Below are 27,007 nucleotides of genomic sequence, written 5' to 3' on the forward strand. Positions count from 1 at the left end.
GGGTAAGTGACATAGCTTATCTGAAGAACTATACTAAATTTCTAATTGGAGGTATTTGCTAATATTATTAATATTACACCTACTACATGTTGGGATAGGATCTTGGAGATGGGAATACCCCTTTAAAGTTTAAATTACCAAAAAAGACACAGGAGCAAAAACGTTGGAAAAAACACCAACGAAGACGTTTCAGGAAAATCACCTTCAGTCTTCGTCTTGGAAACCTGAATAGATACTCCAGTGTATAAAAGACACTGTGTGCACATACCCTTAAAGGATAATGTGCAGAAAGCTAGTCAGTGTTTTCTCGGTTACTACTTGTACTAGTAAAGCGGAGACCTTTCCTTTTTATTTCTTTTCAGGATTTGATTGCACTGATATCAAGGACAATTTTGGAATAAATTCAAAAGCTCCAAGTGGAATATACATTATTCAGCCAGAAGGAAGTCACTCCCCATTCGAGGTAATTACCTAAGAACAGATATCCCCGTGTTCTGCTGACTGTGATGTGTAGGATACATACAGTTCTGCTCTACCATAATTAATCATGAAATTAAATCCAGAGCCTGTTTTACATCAAGAAATATCCCAGCCCTCCAGCTCAACGCTGTTATGAACTTTTGGCTATGTGTAATGTGTGTGTTTGTATATGTTAACGGATATTTTATCTGGGCAGGTGATTTGAATTGCCAAAATTTAAAGGAAATCTGTGCGTAGGATCAGCCCTCCGAAGTCGTCCATATGGGCATGCAGGTCATAGGAGGCTGAATAAAATGATACCTTGATATATGCGATCCGATGTCTTATTCCAGAGAATTCCACATTTTTTAAAATATGTAAATTAGCTGTTAAGATCTATGGGCCGGACATAGATCTCCCCGAGAATCTGCCTCCAGAGATTATTTTAAATGAAAGGAGGCGATACCAGTGTGACACATGTAGATCAGGAGAGCAGACTGTCTGTCATTACATGTCTCACACTGGTAAGGCCCCCTTTCATGATTCTCAGTGAGATCTACAGTACAGACCAAAAGTTTGGACACACCTTCTCATTTAAAGATTTTTCTGTATTTTCATGACTATGAAAATTGTACATTCACACTGAAGGCATCAAAACTATGAATTAACACATGTGGAATTATATACTTAACAAAAAAAGTGTGAAACAACTGAAAATATGTCTTATATTCTAGGTTCTTCAAAGTAGCCACCTTTTGCTTTGATGACTGCTTTGCACACTCTTGGCATTCTCTTGATGAGCTTCAAGAGGTAGCCACCGGAAATGGTCTTCCAACAATCTTGAAGGAGTTCCCAGAGATGCTTAGCACTTGTTGGCCCTTTTGCCTTCACTCTGCGGTCCAGCTCACCCCAAACCATCTCGATTGGGTTCAGGTCTGGTGACTGTGGAGGCCAGGTCATCTGGTGTAGCACCCCATCACTCTCCCTCTTGGTTAAATAGCCCTTACGAAGCCTGGAGGTGTGTTTGGGGTCATTGTCCTGTTGAAAAATAAATGATTGTCCAACTAAACACAAACCGGATGGAATAGCATGCCGCTGCAAGATGCTGTGGTAGCCATGCTGGTTCAGTATGCCTTCAATTTTTAATAAATCCCCAACAGTGTCACCAGCAAAGCACCCCCACACCATCACACATCCTCTTCCATGCTTCACGGTGGGAGCCAGGCATGTAGAGTCCATCTGTTCACCTTTTCTGCGTCGCACAAAGACACGGTGGTTGGAACCAAAGATCTCAAATTTAGACTCATCAGACCAAAGCACAGATTTCCACTGGTCTAATGTCCATTCCTTGTGTTCTTTAGCCCAAACTTGTCTCTTCTGCTTGTTGCCTGTCCTTAGCAGTGGTTTCCTAGCAGCTATTTTACCATGAAGGCCGGCTGCACAAAGTCTCCTCTTAACAGTTGTTGAAGAGATGTGTCTGCTGCTAGAACTCTGTGTGGCATTGACCTGGTCTCTAATCTGAGCTGCTGTTAACCTGCGATTTCTGAGGCTGGTGACTTGGATAAACTTATCCTCAGAAGCAGAGGTGACTCTTGGTCTTCCTTTCCTGGGGCGGCCCTCATGTGAGCCAGTTTCTTTGTAGCGCTTGATGGTTTTTGCAACTACACTTGGGGACACTTTCAAAGTTTGCCCAATTTTTCGGACTGACTGACCTTCATTTCTTAAAGTAATGATGGCCACTTGTTTTTATTTACTTAGCTGCTTTTTTCTTGCCATAATACAAATTCTAACAGTCTATTCAGTAGGACTATCAGCTGTGTATCCACCTGACTTCTGCACAACACAACTGATGGTCCCAACCCCATTTATAAGGCAAGAAATCCCACTTATTAAACCTGACAGGGCACACCTGTGAAGTGAAAATCATTTCCGGTGACTACCTCTTGAAGCTCATCAAGAGAATGCAAAGAGTGTGCAAAGCAGTCATCAAAGCAAAAGGTGGCTACTTTGAAGAACCTAGAATATAAGACATATTTTCAGTTGTTTCACACTTTTTGGTTAAGTATATAATTCCACATGTGTTAATTCATAGTTTTGATGCCTTCAGTGTGAATGTACAATTTTCAAAGTCAAGAAAATACAGAAAAAGCTTTAAATGAGAAGGTGTGTCCAAACTTTTGGTCTGTACTGTATGTCCGGCCCATAGATCCTCAGACCTTATTTACATATGAAGAAAAATGGGAATTTATCTCGAATGTAACAACGGATCGCAGATAACAAGGTACAGTCCTGCTCATTGTTATTGGCACCCAAGAAGTTTAAGTACATAATGTGGAATATCTCCTGGAAAAAAATGAATCAAGTGAAACAGTTTTTTTGCATAGAGCACTCTTGATAAATACAAAAGAGCAAATGATAAACAATAATTTAAAAAAAATGATGGGAGGGAAAAATAGAAAAACTTAAAGCTTGCTGTGTCACTGGTATTGGCAGCATTTACATTAATTTAGTATGGAAACACATTTTTACTCACCTGTGGTAAAACACCAATTAGATTCTCGTGTGATTAATTGTCGGTGCCCATGTAACATGAATTAACCATTGAATGATGACTTCAGTGTTTTAAAAATCTACATGGTAGGCCCTGTTCCTTTGTCACATTGGTGAAGACAAAGGAGCTGTCTGGGGACATCAGAACTGGTATTACTAGCAAACACAAGACTTCCACAGGGTATAAGGCCTTCTCCAAATACCTTGGTATCCCAGTTTCAACAGTTCACATTGTTATTTAGAAGTTTGTTAAGCATGGAACCATCAAGAACCTCCCTGGACGTGTGGGAAAGAGGAAAATTGACAAGAGATGTCTTCAAAGGTTGGTGTGAATGGTGGAAAAAACACCACGTCAAACATCCAAAGACCTGAAGGCCAACCTGTAACAGTCTGGGGTCATGGTTTCAACAAGTACCATACACTGCACACTAAAACAAGCAGAGCTTTATGGGCGAAGGCCAATGAAGAAATCATTGCTGAAGAAAAGACATAAAAAGGAATGACTGATCTTTGCCAAAGAGTACCTTGACAATCTACAATCCTTCTGGGAAAATGTTCTGTGGACAGATGAAACAAAAATAGAGCTTTTTGGCAATGCAAATCATCAGTTTGTTTACAGATGGAGCTTCTTTGCTTATAAGGAAAAGAACACCTTACCAACAGTTAAGCATGGTGGAAAAATGCATAATGCCGTGGGGTTGCTTTGCTGCATCTGGTACTGGAGGCCTTGACTGTATCACAGGAATCCCAAAATCAGGGAATTATCAAGAGATTTTAGAGCGAAATGTCCTACCCAGTGTAAGAAAACTTGGTTTGAGTTGAAGATCATGGGTCCTACAGCAAGATAATGACCCAAAGCACACATCCAAAAGTATACAGGAATGGTTGAAAAAGAAAAAATGGACTGTTTTAAAATGGCCAGCAATGAATCCTGACTAGTGTTGAGTGAGCAAGCTCGACACTGCTCGTTACTCGCCCGAGCATCACGCTACTCGGGATGTTCGGCAAGCACCGAGCATTTCCGGATTACTCGGGTGGGAGCTCGGGTCTCCGCCCTGCACGTTTGGCGCTCTTTACAGAGCCAATGAACATGCAGGGATTGCCAGCCAGTCACTGTAATGCCGCAGCCATGTTGTTTGTGGGCATTACAGTGATTGGCTGGCCGCACAGCGTCACCTCGAGTATTTAAAACCGGGCGCCGCCATCTTGGACACAGTCGCTCCGGATCAGCCAGTGTAGGGTCAGTGCTGCTGAGTTAGGGAGAGATATATAGTGCGAAATAGGTAGTGTAGGGTCTCTAAAGCCTGCCAAATCAAACAAACAGTCCTTCTCAGGACTAATATCCATCCCAGATACCAGGCAGGCAGGCTGTATAGGAGACGCAGTGGTTATACCAGCAAACGCTGCATTACAGCCCTGTGTGCTCCTGTTGGTCAAATTGCTAGACTTATCACCCTGGTCTCAGGGGCCAGGAAAAATTATTATTTTTTTCATCTAAATCCTGTATTTTTTTTCCTCAGTCAGACTGTCCAAATACACGTCTTATTAACCTTTTGGTATTTCCCCCCCTCCCCCAAAAAAATGAGTGTGTCTGTGACTCTTCAGACACCAATATATCTGTTTACAAGAGTCTGGTGTAGGCCAGAAAAATAGAACTGTGGTTTTGCAGTTCCACGGGTCAAATCTCTGTATTATCCTGTTTTTGGCATTTTTTGCCGTAAAAAAAACTGTAATAGTGTCTCCCTGACTGGTCAGACACCAATATATCTGTTTAAAAGATTCTAGTGTACGCCACATAACTATAACTGTGGTTTGCAGTTCCACGGGTCAAATCTCTGTATTATTCTGTTTTTGGCATTTTTTTGTCATAAAAAAAACTGTAATAGTGTCTCCCTGACTGGTCAGACACCAATATATCTGTTTAAAAGATTCTGGTGTACGCCACATAACTATAACTGTGGTTTTGCAGTTCCACTGGTCAAATCTCTGAATTATCCTGCTTTTGGCATTTTTTGCCGTAAAAAAAAACTGTAATAGTGTCTCCCTGACTGGTCAGACACCAATATATCTGTATAAAACAGTCTGGTGTACGCCACATAACTATAACTGTGGTTTTGCAGTTCCACGGGTCAAATCTCTGTGTTATCCTGCTTTTGGCATTTTTTGCCGTAAAAAAAAAACAGTAATAGTGTCTCCCTGACTGTTCAGACACCAATATATCTGTTTAAAAGAGTCTGGTGTAGGCCAGAAAAATAGAACTGTGGTTTTGCAGTTCCACGGGTCAAATCTCTGTATTATCCTGTTTTTGGCATTTTTTGCCATAAAAAAAAACAGTAATAGTGTCTCTCTGACTGTTCAGACACCAATATATCTGTTTAAAAGAGTCTGGTGTAGGCCAGAAAAATAGAACTGTGGTTTTGCAGTTCCACGGGTCAAATCTCTGTATTATCCTGTTTTTGGCATTTTTTGCCGTAAAAAAACTGTAATAGTGTCTCCCTGACTGGTCAGACACCAATATATCTGTTTAAAAGAGTCTGGTGTACGCCACACAACTATAACTGTGGTTTTGCAGTTCCACGGGTCAAATCTCTGTATTATCCTGCTTTTGGCATTTTTTGCCGTAAAAAAAAACAGTAATAATGTCTCCCTGTCTGTTCAGGCACAAATATATCTGTTTAAAAGATTCTGGTGTAGGCCAAACAAACAGAACTGAGGTTTTCCTCTTCCACGGTTCTAATCTCCTTTTTATTACCCTTTTTCCATTGATAGTGCGAGTGTAAGCTATTTTACTTCATTTACACTGGGCAAGGCGCGTGGCAAGGGACGTGGAACTGGACGTTCGGGGGATTGTGCGTGTAGAGGACAGGGCCATGGCCAAGGTGAAAATGTGCCACAACCAACAGCCACATCTTCTCGCTCCCACTTCTTAACCGAATTACTAGGGAAGCACACTACAACACAAGTATTGCGAACTGATCAGTGTGAACAGGTTATTAATTGGATAGCAGATAATACTTCCAGTTACCTGGGAACCACTACCTCCGGTCTGTCTTCCACACGGTCAACTCTTAGTAGCCGTGAGTCTCGACCGCATGCTCCTCCTCACCCTGATGCTCCTTCCTCCCACCATGCAGAGTGTCGTCAGACAGCAACTGATCCCACACTTGGACACTCTGAAGACCTGTTCACTGGTCCATTTCCAGATTTGTGCCCCTCGCCTGCTCTGCTTGAAGTGGTGGAATAGGAGATCCCATGTAGCGATGTCCCAAATATTTGAACAGACACGGCCACAGGAAGTCGACGCTGGCAATTTGTCACAAGAGGTGGACGATGACGAGACACAATTGCCACGAAGTGAGGAGGAGGATCGTTGTGTGCAAGTGGAAGAGGAGGATGTGGTGGATGATCTAGTAACTGACCCAAAGTGGCAGGAGGACATGCAGAGTGAGGCCAGCAGCACACAGGGGGAGGGAGGCAGAGTACCCCAACAGGCAGGAAGAAGCAATGTGGTGGCCGCACACAGAAGGCGGGCAACAGTTCCCCGTAACACCAACACGAGGGACGTTGCCAGTACAACCGGTAGGTCTTCCAGAGTCTGGAATTTTTTTAAAGACTCTGCTGATAACCCCAAAAAGGCCATTTGTACCACCTGCCATGCCAGCATCAGCAGGGGTGACAAGACTACCAGCCTGACCACCACCAGCATGATCAGGCACATGGCAGCAAAGCACCCAACTTTGTGGGGCGAACCCCAGGGTCCACGACCAGTGTCAGCGGGTGTCACCACTGCTTCTTCCGCTGTTGTGCGTGTGATAGAACCCCCTGTTGTGCATGCAAGGCAATCCCCTGTCCATACTGCATGCAAAGATGCCCCCTCCTCTCAGTCTTCACTTGTTATGGCAGTTTCTCAAGAAACAGCATCAACGTCCACTTCCACATCCCACCGCAGCGTTCAATTGTCCATATCCCAGAGCTTTGAACGAAAGCGCAAATTCGCAGCCAACGCCCCACAGGCCACAGTCCTAAATTCGCACATTTCACGACTGCTTGCGTTGGAAATGCTGCCTTTTAGGCTGGTGGAGACGGAATCCTTCCGCAACCTTATGGCGGTTGCCGTCCCTCGGTACTCAGTCCCCAGCCGACACTATTTTGCCTGGTGTGCCATCCCTGCACTACACAGGCACGTGTCCCAAAACATCTGCCGTGCCCTCAACAACACAGTTACTGGGAGAGTCCATCTGACAACGGACACGTGGACTAGTGCTTGTGGCCAGGGACGGTACATCTCCCTGACGGCACACTGGGTAAACATAGTGGAAGCCGGGACCCAGTCGGACCTTGGGACGGAACACATCCTCCCCACACCGAGGATTGCGGGCCCTATGTCAGTCAGAGTTGCCCCCACAGTGTACAGCTCCTGTGCATCATCCTCCTCCTCCTCCTCCTCATGTTCAGCCTCCATCTCAGATATCATCACATCAGTTACAAGCTGGAAGCACTGCTGTACTGCCTCAGCCAAGTGGCAACAGGCTGTGCTGAAACTCATAAGCTTAGGTGATAAACTTCACACTGCTTGTGAGTTGTGGACAGCTGTGAAAGAGCAGGCAGATCTGTGGCTGAGACCGCTGAACCTACATCCAGGCATGGTCGTGTGTGACAATGGCCATAACCTGGTGGTGGCTCTGAGGCGAGGCGAGATCACACACGTACCATGCCTGGCTCATGTGCTTAACCTCGTGGTTCAGCGGTTTCTTAAATCGTACCCCGAGTTGCCAGATCTGCTCGTCAAAGTACGCCGCCTGTCAGCTCATTTTCGTAAGTCGGCTACAGCTTCCGCCGCCCTTGCTGTGTTGCAGCAGCGTTTGCAGCTTCCGGCACACTGACTGGTGTGTGATGTCCCCACATGTTGGAACTCTACCCTCCACATGTTGCAAAGGATTTGTGAGCAGAAGAGAGCAGTTGTGGTGTACCAGCTGCAACAAGGCCATCGATATTCAAGTCAGACTCCACATATAAGACCTCAGGAGTGGACCTGGATGTCTGACATATGTACCATCCTGACAAACTTTGAGGAGTCCACCAAGATGGTGAGTGGCGATGACGCCATCATTAGCTTCAGCATCCCACTTGTCTGTCTTTTGCAACGCTCTCTGCTGAGAATTAAAGAGGAGGCATTGCAGCCAGAGTATGATGAGATGGATCAAGAAGCCGTAGCGGGTGATTACACACAGGGCGGCACGGTGGCGCAGTGGTTAGCACTGCAGTCTTGCAGCACTGGGGTCCTGGGTTCAAATCCCACCAAGGACAACATCTGCAAGGAGTTTGTATGTTCTCCCTGTGTTTGCGTGGGTTTCCTCCGGGTTCTCCGGTTTCCTCCCACACTCCAAAGACATGCTGATAGGGAATCTAGATTGTGAGCCCCGATGGGGACAGCAACAATAATGTATGTAAAGCGCTGCGGAATATGTTAGCGCTATATAAAAATAAAGATTATTATTATTATTATTATTAGCCCAGCCTCATCTCATCCCAACGTGCATTGGGGGACAATGAGGGAGAGGAGGAGGAGGAGGAAGAACAGGAGCTGGTATCATGCGCTGCAGACGGTAGTACCTGTACAACTGTCATACCGTCGGTTCAGCGTGGGTGACCTGAGGACAGGGGGGAGGAGGAGGAGGAGGAGAGCATGGTCAGTCGTCATCTTGGTGAGGACACGGAAGTCTTGCCCGTTACCAGTCTGGCAAGCATGGCTGACTTTATGTTATGCTGCCTTAACCATGACCCTCGCGTTGCCAAAATGTTGGGTGACAGTCATTACTGGTTGGTGACACTTTTAGACCCCCGCTACAAGGAGAACTTTCACTCTCTTATTCCTGAGGTGGAGGGGTCTACAAAAATAGGGCAGTACCAGAAGGCCCTTGCTGCAGAACTGTTAAAAAAATTCCCATCTGAACCCGCTAGCGGCAGAGGTCACAGTTCGTTGCCCAACCAAGGCGTACAGGCGAGAGAGATGCAACTCCAGTCCAGCAGAGGCTGGGGAACACTGTCAACGTTCTGGGACAGTTTTCTGAGATCCGCCCAGCTTACAGGCCCTGAGGCGCGGGGTACTCTCACAAGGAGTGGAAAGTTTCAAAAGATGGTGAGGGAGTACCTTGCCGACCGTACCAGCATCCTCTGTGATTCCTCTGTGCCTTTTAATTTTTGGGTATCCAAGCTGGACACTTGGAATGAACTCGCTCTGTTCGCCTTGGAGGTCCTGGCCTGCCCTGCCGCTAGCGTGTTATCGGAGCGTGTTTTTAGTGCCGCTGGGGGAATTATAACTGATAAGCGCACTCGCCTGTCAACTGACAATGCTGACAAGCTGACCCTTATCAAGATGAACAAAGGCTGGATTGGGCCAGACTTCTCATCACCGCCAAATGACAGCAGAGTAACATAAAGTCAAATCCACTGTGTTATTTCGGGAGGTGCATTCCCATGCACCGCTTCACACCCACACATGGGTATACGCTTCCTCATTTCTGCTGTATTTTTCTCTTCTCCTTATCCTCAGCCTCCACCACCACTATACCACCAGGGTGACCTTGGTCCGTGTTGCCAGCATTGCAAGTTCCTCCGTCCTAATTTTTGGCAGCTTTTGCTTGGAAGGCATAGTCAAAGACTATGGGAGACCCACTCCCCAATAATGGGAATAATGTTTTTAAGATGCTGTACTGCATGGCTCTTCCAAGGGGCATTTAAACCGTCTTGTTAAGCTACTGCAACCTCCACATCTCTTCCAAGGGGCATTAAAACCATCTTGTTATGCTACTGCGACCTCCACCACTTTTCCCAGGGGCATTGATATTGTCTTTTTATTCCACTGCGACCTCCACGTTCTCTTCCAAGGGGCATTAAAACCGTCTTGTTAAGCTACTGCAACCTCCACGTCTCTTCCAAGGGGCATTAAAACAGTCTTGTTAAGCTACTGCGACCTCCACCACTTTCCCCAGGGGCATTAAAACCGTCTTGTTAAGCTACTGCGACCTTCACCATTCTTCCAAGGGGCATTAAAACCGTCTTGTTAAGCTACTGCAACCTCCACGACTCTACCAAGGGGCATTAAAACCGTCTTGTTAAGCTACTGCAACCTCCACGTCTCTTCCAAGGGGCATTAAAACCGTCTTGTTAAGCTACTGCGACCTCCACGTCTCTTTCAAGGGGCATTAAAACCGTCTTGTTAAGCTACTGTGACCTCCACGTCTCTTCCAAGGGGCATTAAAACCGTCTTGTTAAGCTACTGCAACCTCCACATCTCTTCCAAGGGGCATTAAAACCATCTTGTTAAGCTACTGCGACCACCACCACTTTTCCCAGGGGCATTGATATTGTTTTTTTATTCCACTGCGACCTCCACGTTCTCTTCCAAGGGGCATTAAAACTGTCTTGTTAAGCTACTGCAACCTCCACGTCTCTTCCAAGGGGCATTAAAACAGTCTTGTTAAGCTACTGCGACCTCCACCACTTTCCCCAGGGGCATTAAAACCGTCTTGTTAAGCTACTGCGACCTCCACCATTCTTCCAAGGGGCATTAAAACCGTCTTGTTAAGCTACTGCAACCTCCACGACTCTACCAAGGGGCATTAAAACCATCTTGTTAAGCTACTGCGACCTCCACGTCTCTTCCAAGAGGCATTAAAACCGTCTTGTTAAGCTACTGCGACCTCCACGTCTCTTCCAAGGGGCATTAAAACCGTCTTGTTAAGCTACTGCGACCTCCACCACTTTTCGCAGGGGCATTGATATTGTCTTTTTATTCCACTGCGACCTCCACCATTCTTCCAAGGGGCATTAAAACCTTCTTGTTAAGGTACTGCGACCTCCACGACTTTCCCCAGGGGAATTAAAACCATCTTGTTAAGCTACTGCGACCTCCACCATTCTTCCAAGGGGCATTAAAACCGTCTTGTTAAGCTACTGCAACCTCCACGTCTCTTCCAAGGGGCATTAAAACCATCTTGTTAAGCTACTGCGACCTCCACGTCTCTTCCAATTGGCATTAAAACCATCTTGTTAAGCTACTGCGACCTCCACCACTCTTCCAAGGGGCATTGATATTGTCTTTTTATTCCACTGCGACCTCCACCATTCTTCCAACGGGTATTGCATTTCCTCCTAATTTTAGTCAGCTTTTGCTTTTCAATGCATAGGCAAACACTAAGGGAGTCCCACTCCCCAATAATGGGTAGAAGGTTTTTAGTATGCTGTAATGCACGTCTGTTTCAAGGGGCATTGCAGTTCCTCATAATTTTTGGAAAGCCTTCCATTCACTGCTTAGGCCAACAGTGCACAGGAGACCCAGTTGCTATAAATGGAAAAAACGGTTTAGTTAAGGCCCTCTGACCTCCATGTCACTTCCAAGGGGCATTGGAGTGCCTCAAAATTTTTGTTAGGCATTGCACTCACTGCATGCCCTATAACTGTGTAGCCGAACCGCTCCTTTTGGTACAGAAACATATCCTACAAGACATGTGTGGTTGACTGGCCTGATATTGATGTGAATGGTCCCTGTTCTTCCTGCTTTTCTCCTTTGCCACCACCTCATCCATCATTCATCACCTGAAGCTTTGCTTTAACGGGAGTCATAGAACTGGGATAGTAGCAGGAAAACATCCAGCAATCCTCGGAGGAGGTAGGATATGCGCCAAAACACTGACCACCTCAGGCTTAGTCGCTACTACATACATGCGCTTGCATTCCAAGAAAACAAAGCAGATGCTAACTTCTATCATCATCATCATGCTCCTCACCTTGGCACTCTCAGCTCCCCTGATGGAGAAGCCAGGGCCCACTGGAGGAGTCTGGTTCTCTGGTGGGCTCGTCCAATGCTGCTCTAAAGCAGGCCAGACTAAGAAAAGTGTGGGGGAAGTTTCAAGGAGAAATAGGGGCAGCTGGGGACCCAGTATGGACACCCGGCCGCCCCCTGGCGGCTGGGGATCGAGCGTGGACACCCGGCCGCCGGGCGGCTAGGGACTGAGTATGGATACCTCGCTGCCGAAGCAGCCATGAGGTAGTGGCCAGCTTCGGCCTCCTCCAAACTAAAAGGCCCCATTTCAAGTGCAAGCTAGCAGTATGGTATTGACGCGCCCCCTGGGCCGTGTGTGTGTGGGGATACCCGGAACCGGACCCATTGTGGATGCTGGGAGTTGTAGTCCTTGCGTGGCGGGGACCCTGTCCCGTGGCTCAGGGCGGTCAAACCAAATGGCAGTCTATATGCTGAATGTCTGACTACGCCACCCGTGGATTGCGGTCAGAGTGAATCGCCGCTGCAGGGCAGACCGCTGAGGCTGGTGTTGTGGGTGCAGCAGAGGATAGTATAACTCCCCACGGGAGGAGTATAGCCTCAGGGCAGTAAATAGGGATGTTTGTGGTGATGGTGCGTGGGAGCAGCAGTAACCACACGGAGTCTGTCATGCAATTCAGGGTCTTTACTGTTGGTGGTATTAAGGGATCCGTCCGGAATACAGGTTAACAATGGAGGCCTGGTCAGTCTGAGAGCAATTGGGAAATCCCGCTGGTCGGGGGGAAGTTTGTAGGCCTACCATGCTGACTTCACTCTTTCTTGGCTATCCCGCTGTAGTGTAGTGGTAGCCCACGTCTCTGAGTGTACCGTGTTGTTCTCACCTGTATGACTGGCGACTCGGGCCTTCCATACTTCTCACCCCTCCGGGGCAGTAGTGGTCCCTCTCGTGTGGCTGAGCCTCCGGGCTTCCTTGGGCCAGAGGACTTGAAGTCCCCTGCGTGGTGGTTTTCTGCTGCTGAGCTTATAACCCTCACAGCCTCGGACTCCAGTGTCCGGCATTGTAAGTCTCTAGCCAGGATGAGCTCTGCTAGCTCCCCTCCTGGCCTCGTGTTCCTCCTCTGCCTACAGGGACTCCTCAGCCTGCTTCTGACCTGTCCCTATCTGCAGCTTCACTGAAGCTTGTCTTTAACTGGTCTCACTAACCCCGCCCCAGATCCAGTTTATAAAGGGCAGGTTTCTCCCCTCCCTGGACTGAGGCAGCAGGTGCTGCATGCTAATTGTCCCCAACCAGGGAACCTCTACCTGCTCTCAGACATGACATTGCTACCACTGTGGTGACCAGACCTGGGGTGCCACAGTATTGCTGCCTGGGGGTGGGTGGGTGGCAGGTTGCACACTTACGCTTGCATTCCAAGAAAACAAAGCAGATACTAACTTCTATCATCATCATCATGCTCCTCACCTTGGCACGCTCAACTCCCCTGATGGAGAAGCCAGGGCCCACCGGAGGAGTCTGGTTCTCTGGTGGGCTCGTCCAATGCTGCCCTAAAGCAGGCCAGGCTAAGAAAAGTGTGGGGAAAGTTTCAAAGAGAAATAGGGGCGGCTGGGGACTGTTTATGGACACACGGCCGGCCCCAGGCGGCTGGGGACCGTGTGTGGACACCCAGCCGCGGGGCGGCTGGGGACCGAGTATGGACACCCGTCCGCCCTCTGGCGGCTGGGGACCGAGCGTGGACACCCGGCCGCCGGGCGACTGGGGACTGAGTATGGATACCTCGCTGCCGAAGCAGCCATGAGGTAGTGGCCAGCTTCGGCCTCCTCCAAACTAAAAGGCCCCATTTCAAGTGCAAGCAAGCTAGCAGTATGGTATTGCAGCCTGGGGGTGGGTGGGTGGCAGGCTGCATACTTGCGCTTGCATTGCAAGGAATGGGGGAGGTACAATTGAACACTGCCCTGGGAAAAGGACTTGCACGGGGATAGTTGCAAGTCTGCATCTTCTGATGCGGAAAGGATCACTTCTGATGGGCACACTTTTAGGCAGTGAGCTGGGTGTCAGAGATGCTTCCAGGGGTCTTCCCCATGCTGTTTCCATGTCTCTTGAGCACTGTATGCGTGTGTCACACAGCACATGGCCAGATAAGATTGTAAAATGTTAAAATGACATTTCCTGGTGAATGCATTTGTCACGGTTGAAAGCAATACAAAAGTGCAAAAACGCATAAAAAATGCTACTTGTGAACATAGCCCTAGGTGTGGAGGAGTATTTTTGTTTTTGGTTATTTATTTTACCTTATACACAAGTCTTTACACTGGAAAGGAACTTCCTTAACATATTTCACAGGAAAACCGTTTCAGTTTCGTTTTTGAACGTTTTATTGTGAGCCCGTAAAAGTGGCTTAATACCTCTGACCACGTTGTTGACAGCAGTGACCTGGGGGTCTGAAATGCTTCCTGGGGCGATCCCCATGCTGCCCCATGTCTTTTGAGCACTGTCACTATCGTTTTGGGCACTTTTTAGGCTTTCTACAGACTGCCGGGGGTGCCGCCGCAAAAATGCTCGGGTCTCCCATAGACTAACATTGGGCTCGTTGCTCAGGTCGAGCACCCGAGTATCACGGTGAACTCGGCCCGAGCTTCGAGCACCCGAGCATTTTAGTGCTCACTCAACACTACACTGTGTTCTAAATTATTATGCAAATAATATTTTCTCAGATTTTCCCAAATTACCTATATGAATTGCAGTCATTGTAATTTTCCAGTCAAATAACTATTAGAGTACAATTGAAAGGTTTTTGTACAAACTGCCTATGATAACAGTATATTTAAAAAAAAATAAAAAACTCAAACTGCACTCAAAATGCATGTTCCAAATTATTATGCACAGCAGAGTTTTCAACCTTTTCATTTTAATAAAGAACAAAAAAATGGTCATTTTTGAAATTATAAGCATTAGCAGGTTATTACAAACTGAAATCAAACAGTTTTCAACTCAAAACTTTATTCTAGGTGATGTTACATTTGCACATAGGACCCCTTGTTCGAAAGGAGCTTCTGAACTCTCTCGTCCATTGAATTTGTCAGGTTTTGGATGGTTTCTGCTTCAATTGTTTTGCATGAGGACAGAATACCCTCCCAGAGCTGTTGCTTAGATGTGAACTGCCTCCCGCCATCATAGACACTCCTTTTGATGATGCTCCAGAGGTTCTCAATGGGGTTGAGGTCAGGGGAGCATGGATGCCACACCATAAGCTTGTCCCCTTTTATGCCCATAGCAGCCAGAGATGCAGATGTGTTATGTGCAGCATGAGACGGGGCATTATCATGCATGAAAATGATCTTGCTGCGGAATACACGGTTCTTCTTCTTGAACCATGGAAGGAAGTGCTGTTTGAGAAACTCAACATACAATGTAACAAGAAATAAAAACAAAATTCCAGAATTAAATTTTTTTGGCCACTACAAAATTCAATAAGAGGCGATCACAACATCGCATCTACCCTAAAATAGTGTCAACAAAAACGTCAGCTCAGGATGCAAAAAATAAGCCCTTAACCGGCCCCAGATCCCGAAAGCATTATGGGTCTTGTAAAATGGCGACAAAAGCTATTTTTTTTTCTAACAAATTTCAGATTTTTTTTCACCACTTAAATAAAAAAAAAACAACTATCCATGTTTTGTATCTACGCACTTGTACAGACCTGGAGAATCAAATTGCCTGGTTAGTTTTACCATACAATAAACATGGTAAATAAAAAGCCCAAAAAACAATTGTGGAATTGCACTTCTTTTTTTTGCAATTTCACCACACTTGGAATTTTTTTCTGCTTTCCAGTGCATCACTTGATAAAATAAATGTGAGCATTCAAAAGTACAACTTTTCCTGCAAAAAAACAAGCCCTCATATGGCCATATTTAAGGAAAAATAAAAAAAGTTATTGCGACATGCAGAAGTAGTACTGTTGCTTCAAAAGTATCCAGCAACTGTTACAAATAACACAAGCAGAGTCGACAGGAAGTGTTGTGCTTCAGAAGCTTCCAGCAACTAGAGGGATTAAGACAGTCACAGGAGACAGGGAGTGTTTTAGCAGAGCCCCAGGGGAACTTGTTGTTGTAGTCTGGCTGAAGCCAAAGAGAAAGGTGGTGTGTTATCTATATCTGACAGAAGGCAACTGAACAGGATTCAGGTCAGAGGGAAGCTAAACACAGGTCAGATAAACTCCCTGAACTAACAGTGCAGAGTATTACCAGGCACAAAGGTAAGGACTGGAAGGAATCGTGTCACAGGGATCATCTCCCTCATCAAACTTTCCCCCCTCCATCTCCATGCAGGATAAAGAATGCTGTGTACTATTGTGTTCTTGTGAAGGAAAAACCTGTGGTTGTGTATGCATAGAAGTGTGCTGCTAAGAGATCTAATCTATACTGAATTATGCTACTGAAGAGACTGTAATACTGTGTGTTGTGAAGAAACTATTGTAGCCGGTTGCTCATGAAACTCAGACTGTACTGTAATGAAGATTGTTGCTGTGATATCCCTGAATTGCACTGGCCGTGCTTCAGATTAAATTCCACTGTTAAACTGTTGAAAAAGACTCTTGTCAGATGTGTCTGGTCAGCAATCGAATCTATTGTGTGCCTGAGAGAAGCTGCAGCAAGAATTCATGAAACCCATCTCGCCCTATCTGAACCAAGCAGCGTTCGTGTAACATTATGGTTCTTGGAATAAGGGAAAGAGAAGCGAACCCCCCCCCCCCCAAAAAAAAAAAACAGAAAATCGCAAGGTCTTGAAGGGGTTAAAGGAGTTGTCACAGCATAATAAATAGTGAGCAAAAGTACCTGAAAAAAAACAAGAAACTGCAATTTATCTGTTAAAAATAGTTAGAATTCTTTAGAATGGCCATATTTTTAATTTTATTGTTTTTTGCTCGTGGTCAAGGTTCCCGACCACCACTGTGGGACAGGAGCACAGTGCTTATATCTCTTTGCTATTGAGTGTGGAAGCGCTGCTCTTAAGCTGGATGAGTTGCTATTTTACTTTCCAAGCTGGGCAGCTTCAGCGCTCCGCCAATTCTGTGAACTCACAATTTGGGCCAATATTGCCGCCGTGTCCCCAGACCAAGCTGGAAGCTGGGAAGCAGAGGAGCAGTGCTGAATCAGGGTGAAGATCGATGCTGAAAAAAAAAACTTTTAACTTCAGTGTATCTCAGCTCCACATACAGTAGTTTAGTTAAATGTATGGTCTACCTTATGAGCCTCAAGAGAACCCAAAGAGCCATCACAAAACCTGCTCACTCTTCTCTAACAAGCACAAGAGCTTCCTCCTACCATCCCCGGCCACAGCCTGTTCTTACAAGGCATTTCTCATGGTGTTGCACCATCCACTTGTCTATAATTGTCCATTGCCTATCAGAGTCCTACTTCCGGGCCATCCAGGTTTGCGTAGATGCAAATGTGCATGCTGGCCAACACTTACAGATACTAGAAAACTGTCCCTGATCACCAGGTGGTCCAAACTGTTTGAGTCAAAGTCTTTTTGATATTGGGACCCTGTATCTTTAAGGGCACCTGTCACGCAAGGTGTGGGAAACACTAAGTGCAAGATAAAGGGAAGAGGGGAAGGGAGCCCAGACGCTAGGGTAAGGGGGAGTGGAGACCTCCTAGGCTGATCTGATATCACCCTGACTCCCATATCGTCTCAATATTGGTTCCTCACCAATCGCTGTACAGGAACCTAAACCCTGTATTTCCATAACGCTTGGCCCAGGATAAAGAAAGGGGGGGGGTGAGCACTAGTCAGTCCCCACTAGCAACTAAAGACAACAAGGGAGACACACACAGGGAAAAGTAACTTAGCTTGAGCCGACTTCAGAGAGATTACATCAAATGTCCTCCTAACACAAGAGAGGAAGTAAGCGGAGTGCAGCAGCTCTAAGCCTTCACAAGTACCACGTGAGTATCACCAGCCCTTCCCTGCAGCAAACTGAAAGTATTTAAACACCCAGGCCTGGGTGTCAATTAGCAGGAGGGAGGTAGCCACTGGGTCCTAGAGTGAGACAGATTCAAGGAGGTGTCTGTAATTCCAAACGAAGAGATCTTCTGCAACCAACTGCAGGGCGACTGTCTGTCACATCTGACACACCCGTGAGAGCACCACTTATACACACAAACTAGAAAAATAACTGCATTGGCCCCATGTCTAACTTGTACTTGACAAGGAAATTGCACATGTTTCCACAGTTAAAACACTGTTATCCAACAGTTGTAGTTTCTCTTGCAGGAGGAGGGTTTTCTACAAATAGTTGGCCTTTAGTTGAACCTATTGTTGACATGTGGTACTTGGATGTTGTTGCACCCCTTTGAATATATTATCTGATGTAGTGCCTCTTGATGATAGAGTTTGTTATCATAAGCATGGAAGATGGATTGCAAGCACACAAAGATGACAGTTCAACCACTTTACTTACAGGGAGACAATAAGCTTGGTGGTTATCGAGTCTTTCATGAGGCAATAGATTAGCTTGAACAGAGGTAGACCGTTCACATATGTAATTGTTCTTCAACACTTTACAGATTCTTATGACTTTTTATTGACACTTGTCACAGCCTGCTGGCAACGACTTCAGCAGCGCTTCATTTTTTACTGGCACAGCCTCTGTGTCAAACTTAATGCAGCACAGTACACAATAAGCTTGTGATAACCCCTCTCTCGGTTGTTTCTATTGGCAGCAGTACATTGCTGTAGTTCGTCTGGCAACTTGCAAATGATTGTGTCTACACACACTATTACCACTTATCTGTCCATCTCTCACGTACCAATCTCCCGAGCTTTCTCCTTACACGCAGACATCAGCTTACTGACTCCCCTGGTGTGCAAACTCCTCTTCCCTCGTGGGTTGCTTTTTCTCACCTATCTGGTAAATGCAACCTTCACTTACAATTTCATTTTTTTCAGTTTTTATTCAATTTGTTTTCTGTTTGACTATTTGCCAACAAATCATTAATTTAGCACCCCCAAATCGATTTGTCCGAAATGTCACACATCGATTGCCTGTTTGGTATGGGCAGTCATAGACATTTTAACAATTAAGGGTTTGTTCAGTTAAAAAAAAAATGGACCATGTACAAAACTGTATGAACCCTGTGTCAATGCTGCCCTTGGCATTGTATGTATGTTGCATGTGGATTTAAGTTATTATGGACCAATAAAATCCATTGCAACATTAAAATATTGTATCCTGGAGGAGCGCTGTAAATTGTTAGCTATAAATTGTAAATCATACGTTTTGTTCTCACAGTCTCATAAACTTGTATTTCTTGCTGTGAATTCCAGCTGTGGTGCCAGCAAATTACTTCAGTGTTTTCTGTTCAGGAACAGTTTAAGATGTCTGTCACAGCAAAGCTCCTGGTGTTACTGGATATCGTCTGATCTGTCCCTACAGATGTGCATGCATTTACACACCCAAGAGTATATTGCGTAAAGTGGGAAACTAAAACTTAACTTTTACTCGACGCGTGCCTCCTGATGCGTTTCTTTAAAGTGATTCTTCAGGGAAAATGGCACTATCTTTGTCATCAGGAAAATAGGGCAAAACACCCCCACTGCTTGTTTCACATCCCTAGTGAGGGGTGTATTGCCCTTTTTTCCTGATGACATAGATAGTACCATTTCCCCTTATGAATCACTTTGAAGAAACGCGTCGGGAGGCACCCAGGGCTGCCTAGTCTGTGAGAATTAGCTGTGGACTGCCCTTGTAAGGGCAGGAGTCTGGGGTACTAGCGTCAGTCTGTCTAATTAGGGACTGACGGGTAAAAACCAGGACTCCTCTTATACTGGCGAAAGGAACCATTTATACTGCACCTCTTCTTGATGACTACATACTTACAAGAATTTGGTGAGATTGTTCCTTTAGATATTTCTATATCTAATAAGCACTATACTATATTGTGATATTGGTCATAGAGCCTAGCGATATTGTGTGTGCTACAATACAACTGTACTATTGTCATTAATAGCTTTGGGATGTGGGCATTACTTATTTTTATGTTTGTTATATGTGTCTAGACATGATTTTATTATTAGAATATTTGCTATTTTAATACATATGGAGTAAAAGTTAAGTTCTAGCTTCGCACTTTCTGCTATATACTCTTGAATTACAGCAAAGATTTATGGCACATTAGGGATTGTCAAATAGACTTCTCCTATTTTTTGCTTTATCTCCATTTACATACCCAGGCTGAGGGCTGAGATTTATCGAGCAGTTTACACCAATTTGTGGAGTAAACTTAGCTCCAAATAGTCACAAACTGAGCAAAAATTCCCAAATGTTGCAAATTGTGTTCGAGTTTTGAAAAAGTTGTAAATTGTGCAAAAGTTTTGATTTCTGCATCATACTCGCTAAAAGTTGATAAAGTGGCCATAAATTACCACGAGGAGGTATGGTCAACATTTTTTAAATGCACACAAACTAGAACAGTAACAGTATTGGCCCCATGTCTAACTTGTACTTGACCAGGAAATTGCACATGTTTCCACAATGCAAACATTGTCATCAAATAGTTGTAGCTTCTCTTGCTGGAGGAGGGTTTTCTAAAAATATCTGGCCTTTGGTTGAACCTATTGTTGATATGTGGTATTTAGGTGTTTTTGCGCCCCTTTTAACATCTTATCAGATGTAGTGGCACTTGATGATAATGATTATTCATATAAGGATGACAGAAGGAATGCAGGCACACACAGATGAAGTTCCACAACTTTACTCACAGGGAGGCAATAAGCTTGGTGGTTATAGAGTCTTCCATGAGGCAAAAGATTGAACAGTTGGCATATACAATTTTTCTGTGACACAGATTTCTTGCAACTCTTTTTAACACTTGTCACAATATGCTGGCAAACTCTTCAGCAGCTCTTCCTTTTTTATGGCACAACCTCTTTGACGCACAAAATTCAGCACAGTACACAACAAGCTGGTCTTCTTGACCTGGTGCATATATATTTTATTTTTGCTCTTTCATCACCATTCACTAGCATAACTCGTGCCCCACATACACAAGTCAGCATAGGCGTTATGCCAGAACATGGCATCAGTTTGGCTCATATTTGCACCAACAGGAATTGTATGTTTTTCATTTTCTCACATTAATACAGTCTAAACTGCAGCAAATTTTTAACTGACTTGCACGTTTTAATAAATTTGCACAAAGTACTCCAATAATCTTTTTTTTTCACTGGTTTATAAAATGCAAGTCTTGATAAAGCTGCTCCTACACCCACCTGTGTTCAGTATGGTGAGGCACAGCCAGGCCAAGGGTATCTAAGAACTTACCCCAAAGATGCTCATGTTTAACGGCTACCTCTGACTATATATCCATTCTTTTTTCCAAGGTTATCAGTCCTTTATGATTTTCCGCCCTTTCCTGTATTAAAGGCAGGCAGTTTTCTGTTATGACAGCCCCCTGAGGAATCCCACACGAAACGCGCGTTGGGGCTGCGTGTCTTGGTTCCATGTGGGTGACAGATGGGTAAGGGGACTTAGTATCATCTTTCCTTTTCTCTTTGTATTCATTGTGTAAGGCAGCACTAGTCATCATAATGGGGGATACTCGCTGCACCGGGTCAATTAATGCACACCAGCAATGTCTTTCCGGTATTTCACAATGCTGCAGTTTATTGCACTTCATAAACCACAGTTCACACATATAATGTCCACGAGCCCAAGTGGCAGACCGGCCCACTTGGCCCAGGTTACAGCCTTCAGCAAGGTAATACTTTAGCAATGTCCATACAAGTGTCCATATAACAAAGTGTATTACCTTTGCCGGGTTTTAGCTGCTGCAGTCCATTTAATCCGCCACCACTGTGGCTTTGCGGCTTCCCAGGTGGGGGTCCCTAGCCGTCGTCCCTCCAAGGTTACTGGTATGTCTTCACTCACATCCAGCCTGCGCCTTTCAGGACTCTTCCGCAAGCCTCTGCCTTCCAAGGCCACTAGCATCCACTCACAGGATCCAGTCTCTGCCATTCAGGCTGCCAGGCTTCACTCAACCTCACTAGGCCTCACACGAACGGTGTCCCACACACATGGGGAACAGGCCTCATGCCTCTCACACCGAACACACCTGTCTCCCATCAAGCAGGGTTTATATATCCATCCCGTGCACACACACACACACAGACAGGACCTTGCTGATGTCACAGTCATGTGATCAGACAGACATTCTGTGCGCGCAGGACCTGTGCTATGTCACAGTCATGTGACCAGTCACCTGAGGGGGAAGGTACATGGTCAGGTAAAACACATCCTGGACCATTACCGTAATGCCAGCAAGTCGCTGCATTACATATCCCCCTCCTCTGTTCAAACTTGTGGGGTTGAACACATAATATACACAATGACATTATAACCCCCAGTTCACATAGAGACCATGTACTTTACAATTGTGCTACTCAGCCCCTGGAACATTAGTCAACGACATTAGCCCATTCCTTAGGGACCTACCATTTGTCACTGTCACTGACTTCGTCAGGTCACCTTTCCGGGTCGTAACCTTGTCAGAGCTCCCCCCGCTCCCAGCGGTCAGTTGTAACCTTGTCAGGTCTCCCCCGCTCCCAGCGGTCAGTCGTAACCTTATCAGGTCTCCCCTGCTCCCAGCGGTCAGTCATAATCTTGTTAGACCTCCCCCGCTCCCAGCGGTCAGTCGTACAGCGGTGTGACTCACATGCCCTGGTATCTAAGGTCCGGTTCGACTCCGTACTGTCCCGTCCTCTATTGGGTCGTTTGTATGGGCTGCTCAAACCTGAGTTACTGGAGGTCTCACTACCTCTAAACCCACGCCCACTACTCTCAGGACATCTTGAAAGGTCCCTAACTCCAGCTATAGCTGTTCTGTTATTTAGGGGGCCCTTTCTCTGTCTGGTCTCATAATTTCTAGACGGCTGCCATCTTCTGCTACTCAGATGATGCTGTCTATCCACTCGCAGTCTAGCGAGATTCAACTGTTCTACCTCTCGCAGGTAGGTCACTCGGTACTCCAACAGCATGCGCATATATCCCAGGCTTTCCTCTGTTCCTACAGTGGAGAATGATACCATGCCGTCTTCGTCTGGTATCCAGTCCTGACGATCACGTGGACTGCTTACTTTCACCACACCAGACTTCTTGACCATCATCTGCATGGCTCGACCATTTCTCCCAACGAGATTCCTCACCAGAACATGAGGCACCCGGATGACCTCTTCACGCATACTGTGAGCTTTCCTCATCAACTCCAGTTTTGCTTGTTCCGTCTTCAACCGGAGTAACCGCTTCATGCGAATACGTCGCCAGTGCATGTCACTTAGGATAGCCACCCTCTTCACTGTGACTTCGGTCGTGGACAGGACCACCAGCTGTTTAGCTTCTGAAGTCAAGTACACCTTACAGGCTCCCACGGCCTTCTTAAACTCCTCATGCACGGACTCACTGGTGCATTCTTCCCTCAAATCCTCGGGTACATCTACGAGGCACTTGTACCGAGACGTTTTGGTCTCACCAGTGGATTCCAGACGATCAACCAGCTCAGGTTTCAGGGACAACTGACCTCCAGCTTCTTCACCCTGTATGCTTTCCCTGAGCTGATTCACAGCTACAACTTCACGAATTTCCATCTTGACCACTTCCATCTCATATTTATCTGTGGTTAACACTCTCTTAGCTCTCCTCAGGTCCACCCTCTCTTGGTATAAGGGAGTGAGTGCAACGTGTTCGCCCTTTTCCTTCTCCAAGAAGGCCTCGTTCACTGAGTGATACTTTGTCAGGCGACTTTCGAGCCCGGAAACTTCTTCCTCTAGCTCCGCCACTCGCCTCTCAGTGGCCCGTCTCTGAAGCTCCTATTGCTTCCAATGGGTTTGTAGCGACTCCTTGAGCTCCTTGATCTCGGCTCCTACATCCACCGAATCATCCGAGCTCACATCACTCGAGGAGGTATCTGCTTCATACCTCCCATCACCAGCGGCCAACTCCTGGCCCTGGTCTATGGCTTCTCCGATAGACTCCTCCATCTTTTTCCGCTCAGCTTCCATCTTGCTGACTGTTTCCTTAAGGCACGTCACCGCCCTCTGGAGAGTATCACAGAACATCTGTAGCTCCTTCACCTGAGCTTCCAGACCTAGGGTCTTCCTGCGGAGATCACCATTTTCATCACGGATTTCCTGCAGGGTGGTCTCAACCACTTGGCGCACATGCTCTGCACCCGCCTTATCCTCCTCTAGTTTTACTTTAACCTTGAGGAGATCCTCATAATCTCTCCTACGTTGTTGCAGTTCCTTACCGAACTTTTCATCGCACTCCTTCTTGGAGTCACACAGTTTCTGGTGGAACTGTTCGCGCAGTCGTTCTAGGTTTTGTTCACGCCCAGCAACTTCATGCTGCAGCGCCTCTTTGAGGGCAGACAGCTCTAACTGTACCAGGGAGAAGCGATCTTTCACCTCGCATAACTCATCTTCACACACCGCTTTGTCAATCTCTAATTGAAAAACCTCCTCCTTGATTTTGCGGCGGTCCTCCTTAATTCCGTAGAACATTTCCTTCCACTGGTTAATTTCCGCGTGGCTTTGCTCCACGTCTCGCTGCCAGTTCCTCATAAGCTGGTGTATTTTCTGCTGTTCAGACTCCAGGTTCAACTAGTCTGAGGACACGTTCCCCAGGTTTTCACATAATTGCTGCACGTCACTCTGACCCTGCTGGCCGATAGGCTCCAGCTCTTGGTTACGACTGACCGCCTCCTCTTTCAGGGCTGTCAGATCCTTCTGACTCAGTACTGTACCGGAGGTTGCTACTGGCAACGTCACCTCCTCTTCTACCTCTAATGGAGGATCCACACTTGAAGCAAAGGCACACAGTACTACATTCTCTTTATTTTCATTTTCAGCCAAGTCTACAGAAGCAACCTTTTTGTGGCCCTTGCGCCGTCTACGAGATGGGGACTTTCTCACCTCGTCTAGCCCCTCCTGACTGACCTCTCCTTCTACTTTCGTAGTGTCACTGTCAGCTACGGGGTCTGTGTCACTCCCCATGGTGTTGTGGACTAACAGGTCACCTCCCACTTTGACGTCACCCCCTTCTACTGGAGCTACCCCGTTATCAACGGTCACATTATCATTTTTAGGAGGTACCAACCCACCACCAGTAATTTTTTTTGATTTTCTATCCTCCACGCTGTTTTGAACAACCGCCCCTTTTTTAGACTCCGCCCCCTTTTTAACAACCACACCGACAGGGGAATTTTTACAAGAAAAATCAATAATAGTCTTAGGACTCAGTTCACAACAGCTCTTACCACCTCCCCGGGCACTCTGGGACAACACTGGCGCCCCCGGACAGTTCATAGAATGGTCCACTGCCGCCATTCCATATGGTGCCCACAGCTCCTGTGGTTCCTGCACCATGTCCAGTTTCATGTCCAGTAGACGTTTCTCAAATACCTGCTCCGGTTTTAACAGGCACTTTAATCGCTCTAATCGCTCAATAGCTTCAGACTCAGTTGCTGCTCCTTTCACAGCCATTTTTATCTGCTCCTGCATTTCCTCAGGACACTATTCACACAAAGCTCTTCCCGGAAAAATCTTCGTGGCCCCGCCGAGCCACAGCAAAACCGGATTTGAGTGCGACGACAACCTTCGCAACCCCGCCGAGTTGCAGCCAGATGCTTTAAACTTCGTGAGCCCCGCCAAGCCACAGCAAACCAGGTTTGAGTGCGAAGCCAATCTTCGCAACCCCACCGAGTTGCAGCCAGATGCTTTAATCCACACTCGTCCTGTGCCGTTGCCCCTAGCAACCGGGCTGCCGTTGCCTTAAGCAACCAGACTGCAGTTGCCCCTAGCAACAGGACTGCAGTTGCTCCTAGCAACCAGGCTGTTGTTGCCGCTAGCAACCGGGCTGCAGTTGCCCGCATTCTCGAACCATATGTAAGGCAGCACTAGTCATCATAATGGGGGATACTCGCTGCACCGGGTCAATTAATGCACACCAGCAATGTCTTTCCGGTATTTCACAATGCTGCAGTTTATTGCACTTCATAAACCACAGTTCACACATATAATGTCCACGAGCCCAAGTGGCAGACCGGCCCACTTGGCCCAGGTTACAGCCTTCAGCAAGGTAATACTTTAGCAATGTCCATACAAGTGTCCATATAACAAAGTGTATTACCTTTGCCGGGTTTTAGCTGCTGCAGTCCATTTAATCTGCCACCACTGTGGCTTTGCGGCTTCCCAGGTGGGGGTCCCTAGCCGTCGTCCCTCGAAGGCTACTGGTATGTCTTCACTCACATCCAGCCTGCGCCTTTCAGGACTCTTCCGCAAGCCTCTGCCTTCCAAGGCCACTAGCATCCACTCACAGGATCCAGTCTCGGCCTTTCAGGCTGCCAGGCTTCACACAGCCTCACTAGGCCTCACACGAACGGTGTCCCACACACATGGGGAACAGGCCTTATGCCTCTCACACCGAACACACCTGTCTCCCATCAAGCAGGGTTTATATATCCATCCTGTACACACACACACACACACACACAGACAGGACCTTGCTGATGTCACAGTCATGTGATCAGACAGACATTCTGTGCGCGCAGGACCTGTGCTATGTCACAGTCATGTGACCAGTCACCTGAGGGGGAAGGTACATGGTCAGGTAAAACACATCCTGGACCGTTACCGTAATGCCAGCAAGTCGCTGCATTACAATTGCCAGTGTAACCTGTATATATGGAGTTATAATGAAGTACCTCACTAGTAGGCTGTTATATTGACTTGGTATAACGATGCATTGAAAATTGGTACATATGATCTGGATTCTATTAATATATAAATAGATGTTTACAGCTCTTGAGCACTTGCACTTTATTGAATCTAGATATAAGTTCCTCGCCCCAACCCTGATGATTATGAGTTGTCAATACATTTTTCTGACACCTGTATCTTGCCCATGACTCTGTCTGTATTTATGTGCATTTTATTGTATGCCATTTTTGTGAACAAATTCCGAATAAACCCTATTATATATTTTGTTATTGGATGAGTTACTCCACTTTTTCATGTTTGAATTTCTGTTATGGGCAAGCAGTCTTCAGTTATGTGCAGGCAGTCATGTGATATGGGCTGGCAGTCTTATTTTATGGGCAAGCAGTTCTGTGTTATGGGCAGGAGTCCTGTTATGAGCAAGCAGCCCTCAATTATAGGAA

The 27,007-nt window shown here is 46.2% G+C and overlaps 1 protein-coding gene across 1 annotated transcript in view; it reads left to right on the forward strand.

Annotated features, from left to right (window-relative positions):
• Positions 1–27,007, forward strand: part of ANGPTL5 (angiopoietin like 5) — a 109,846-nt gene that overhangs the window by 50,511 nt on the left and 32,328 nt on the right. The window contains exon 5 of the mRNA XM_073669697.1: positions 363–463. Within this exon, the coding sequence (XP_073525798.1) occupies positions 363–463 (101 nt within the window). The remainder of the gene's footprint in view (positions 1–362; positions 464–27,007) is intronic.

The sequence above is a fragment of the Phyllobates terribilis genome, unplaced genomic scaffold (genome assembly GCF_046119375.1).
Source record: "Phyllobates terribilis strain yellow unplaced genomic scaffold, ASM4611937v1 Scaffold_2__4_contigs__length_985480577, whole genome shotgun sequence".
Taxonomy (NCBI): Eukaryota; Metazoa; Chordata; class Amphibia; order Anura; family Dendrobatidae; genus Phyllobates; species Phyllobates terribilis.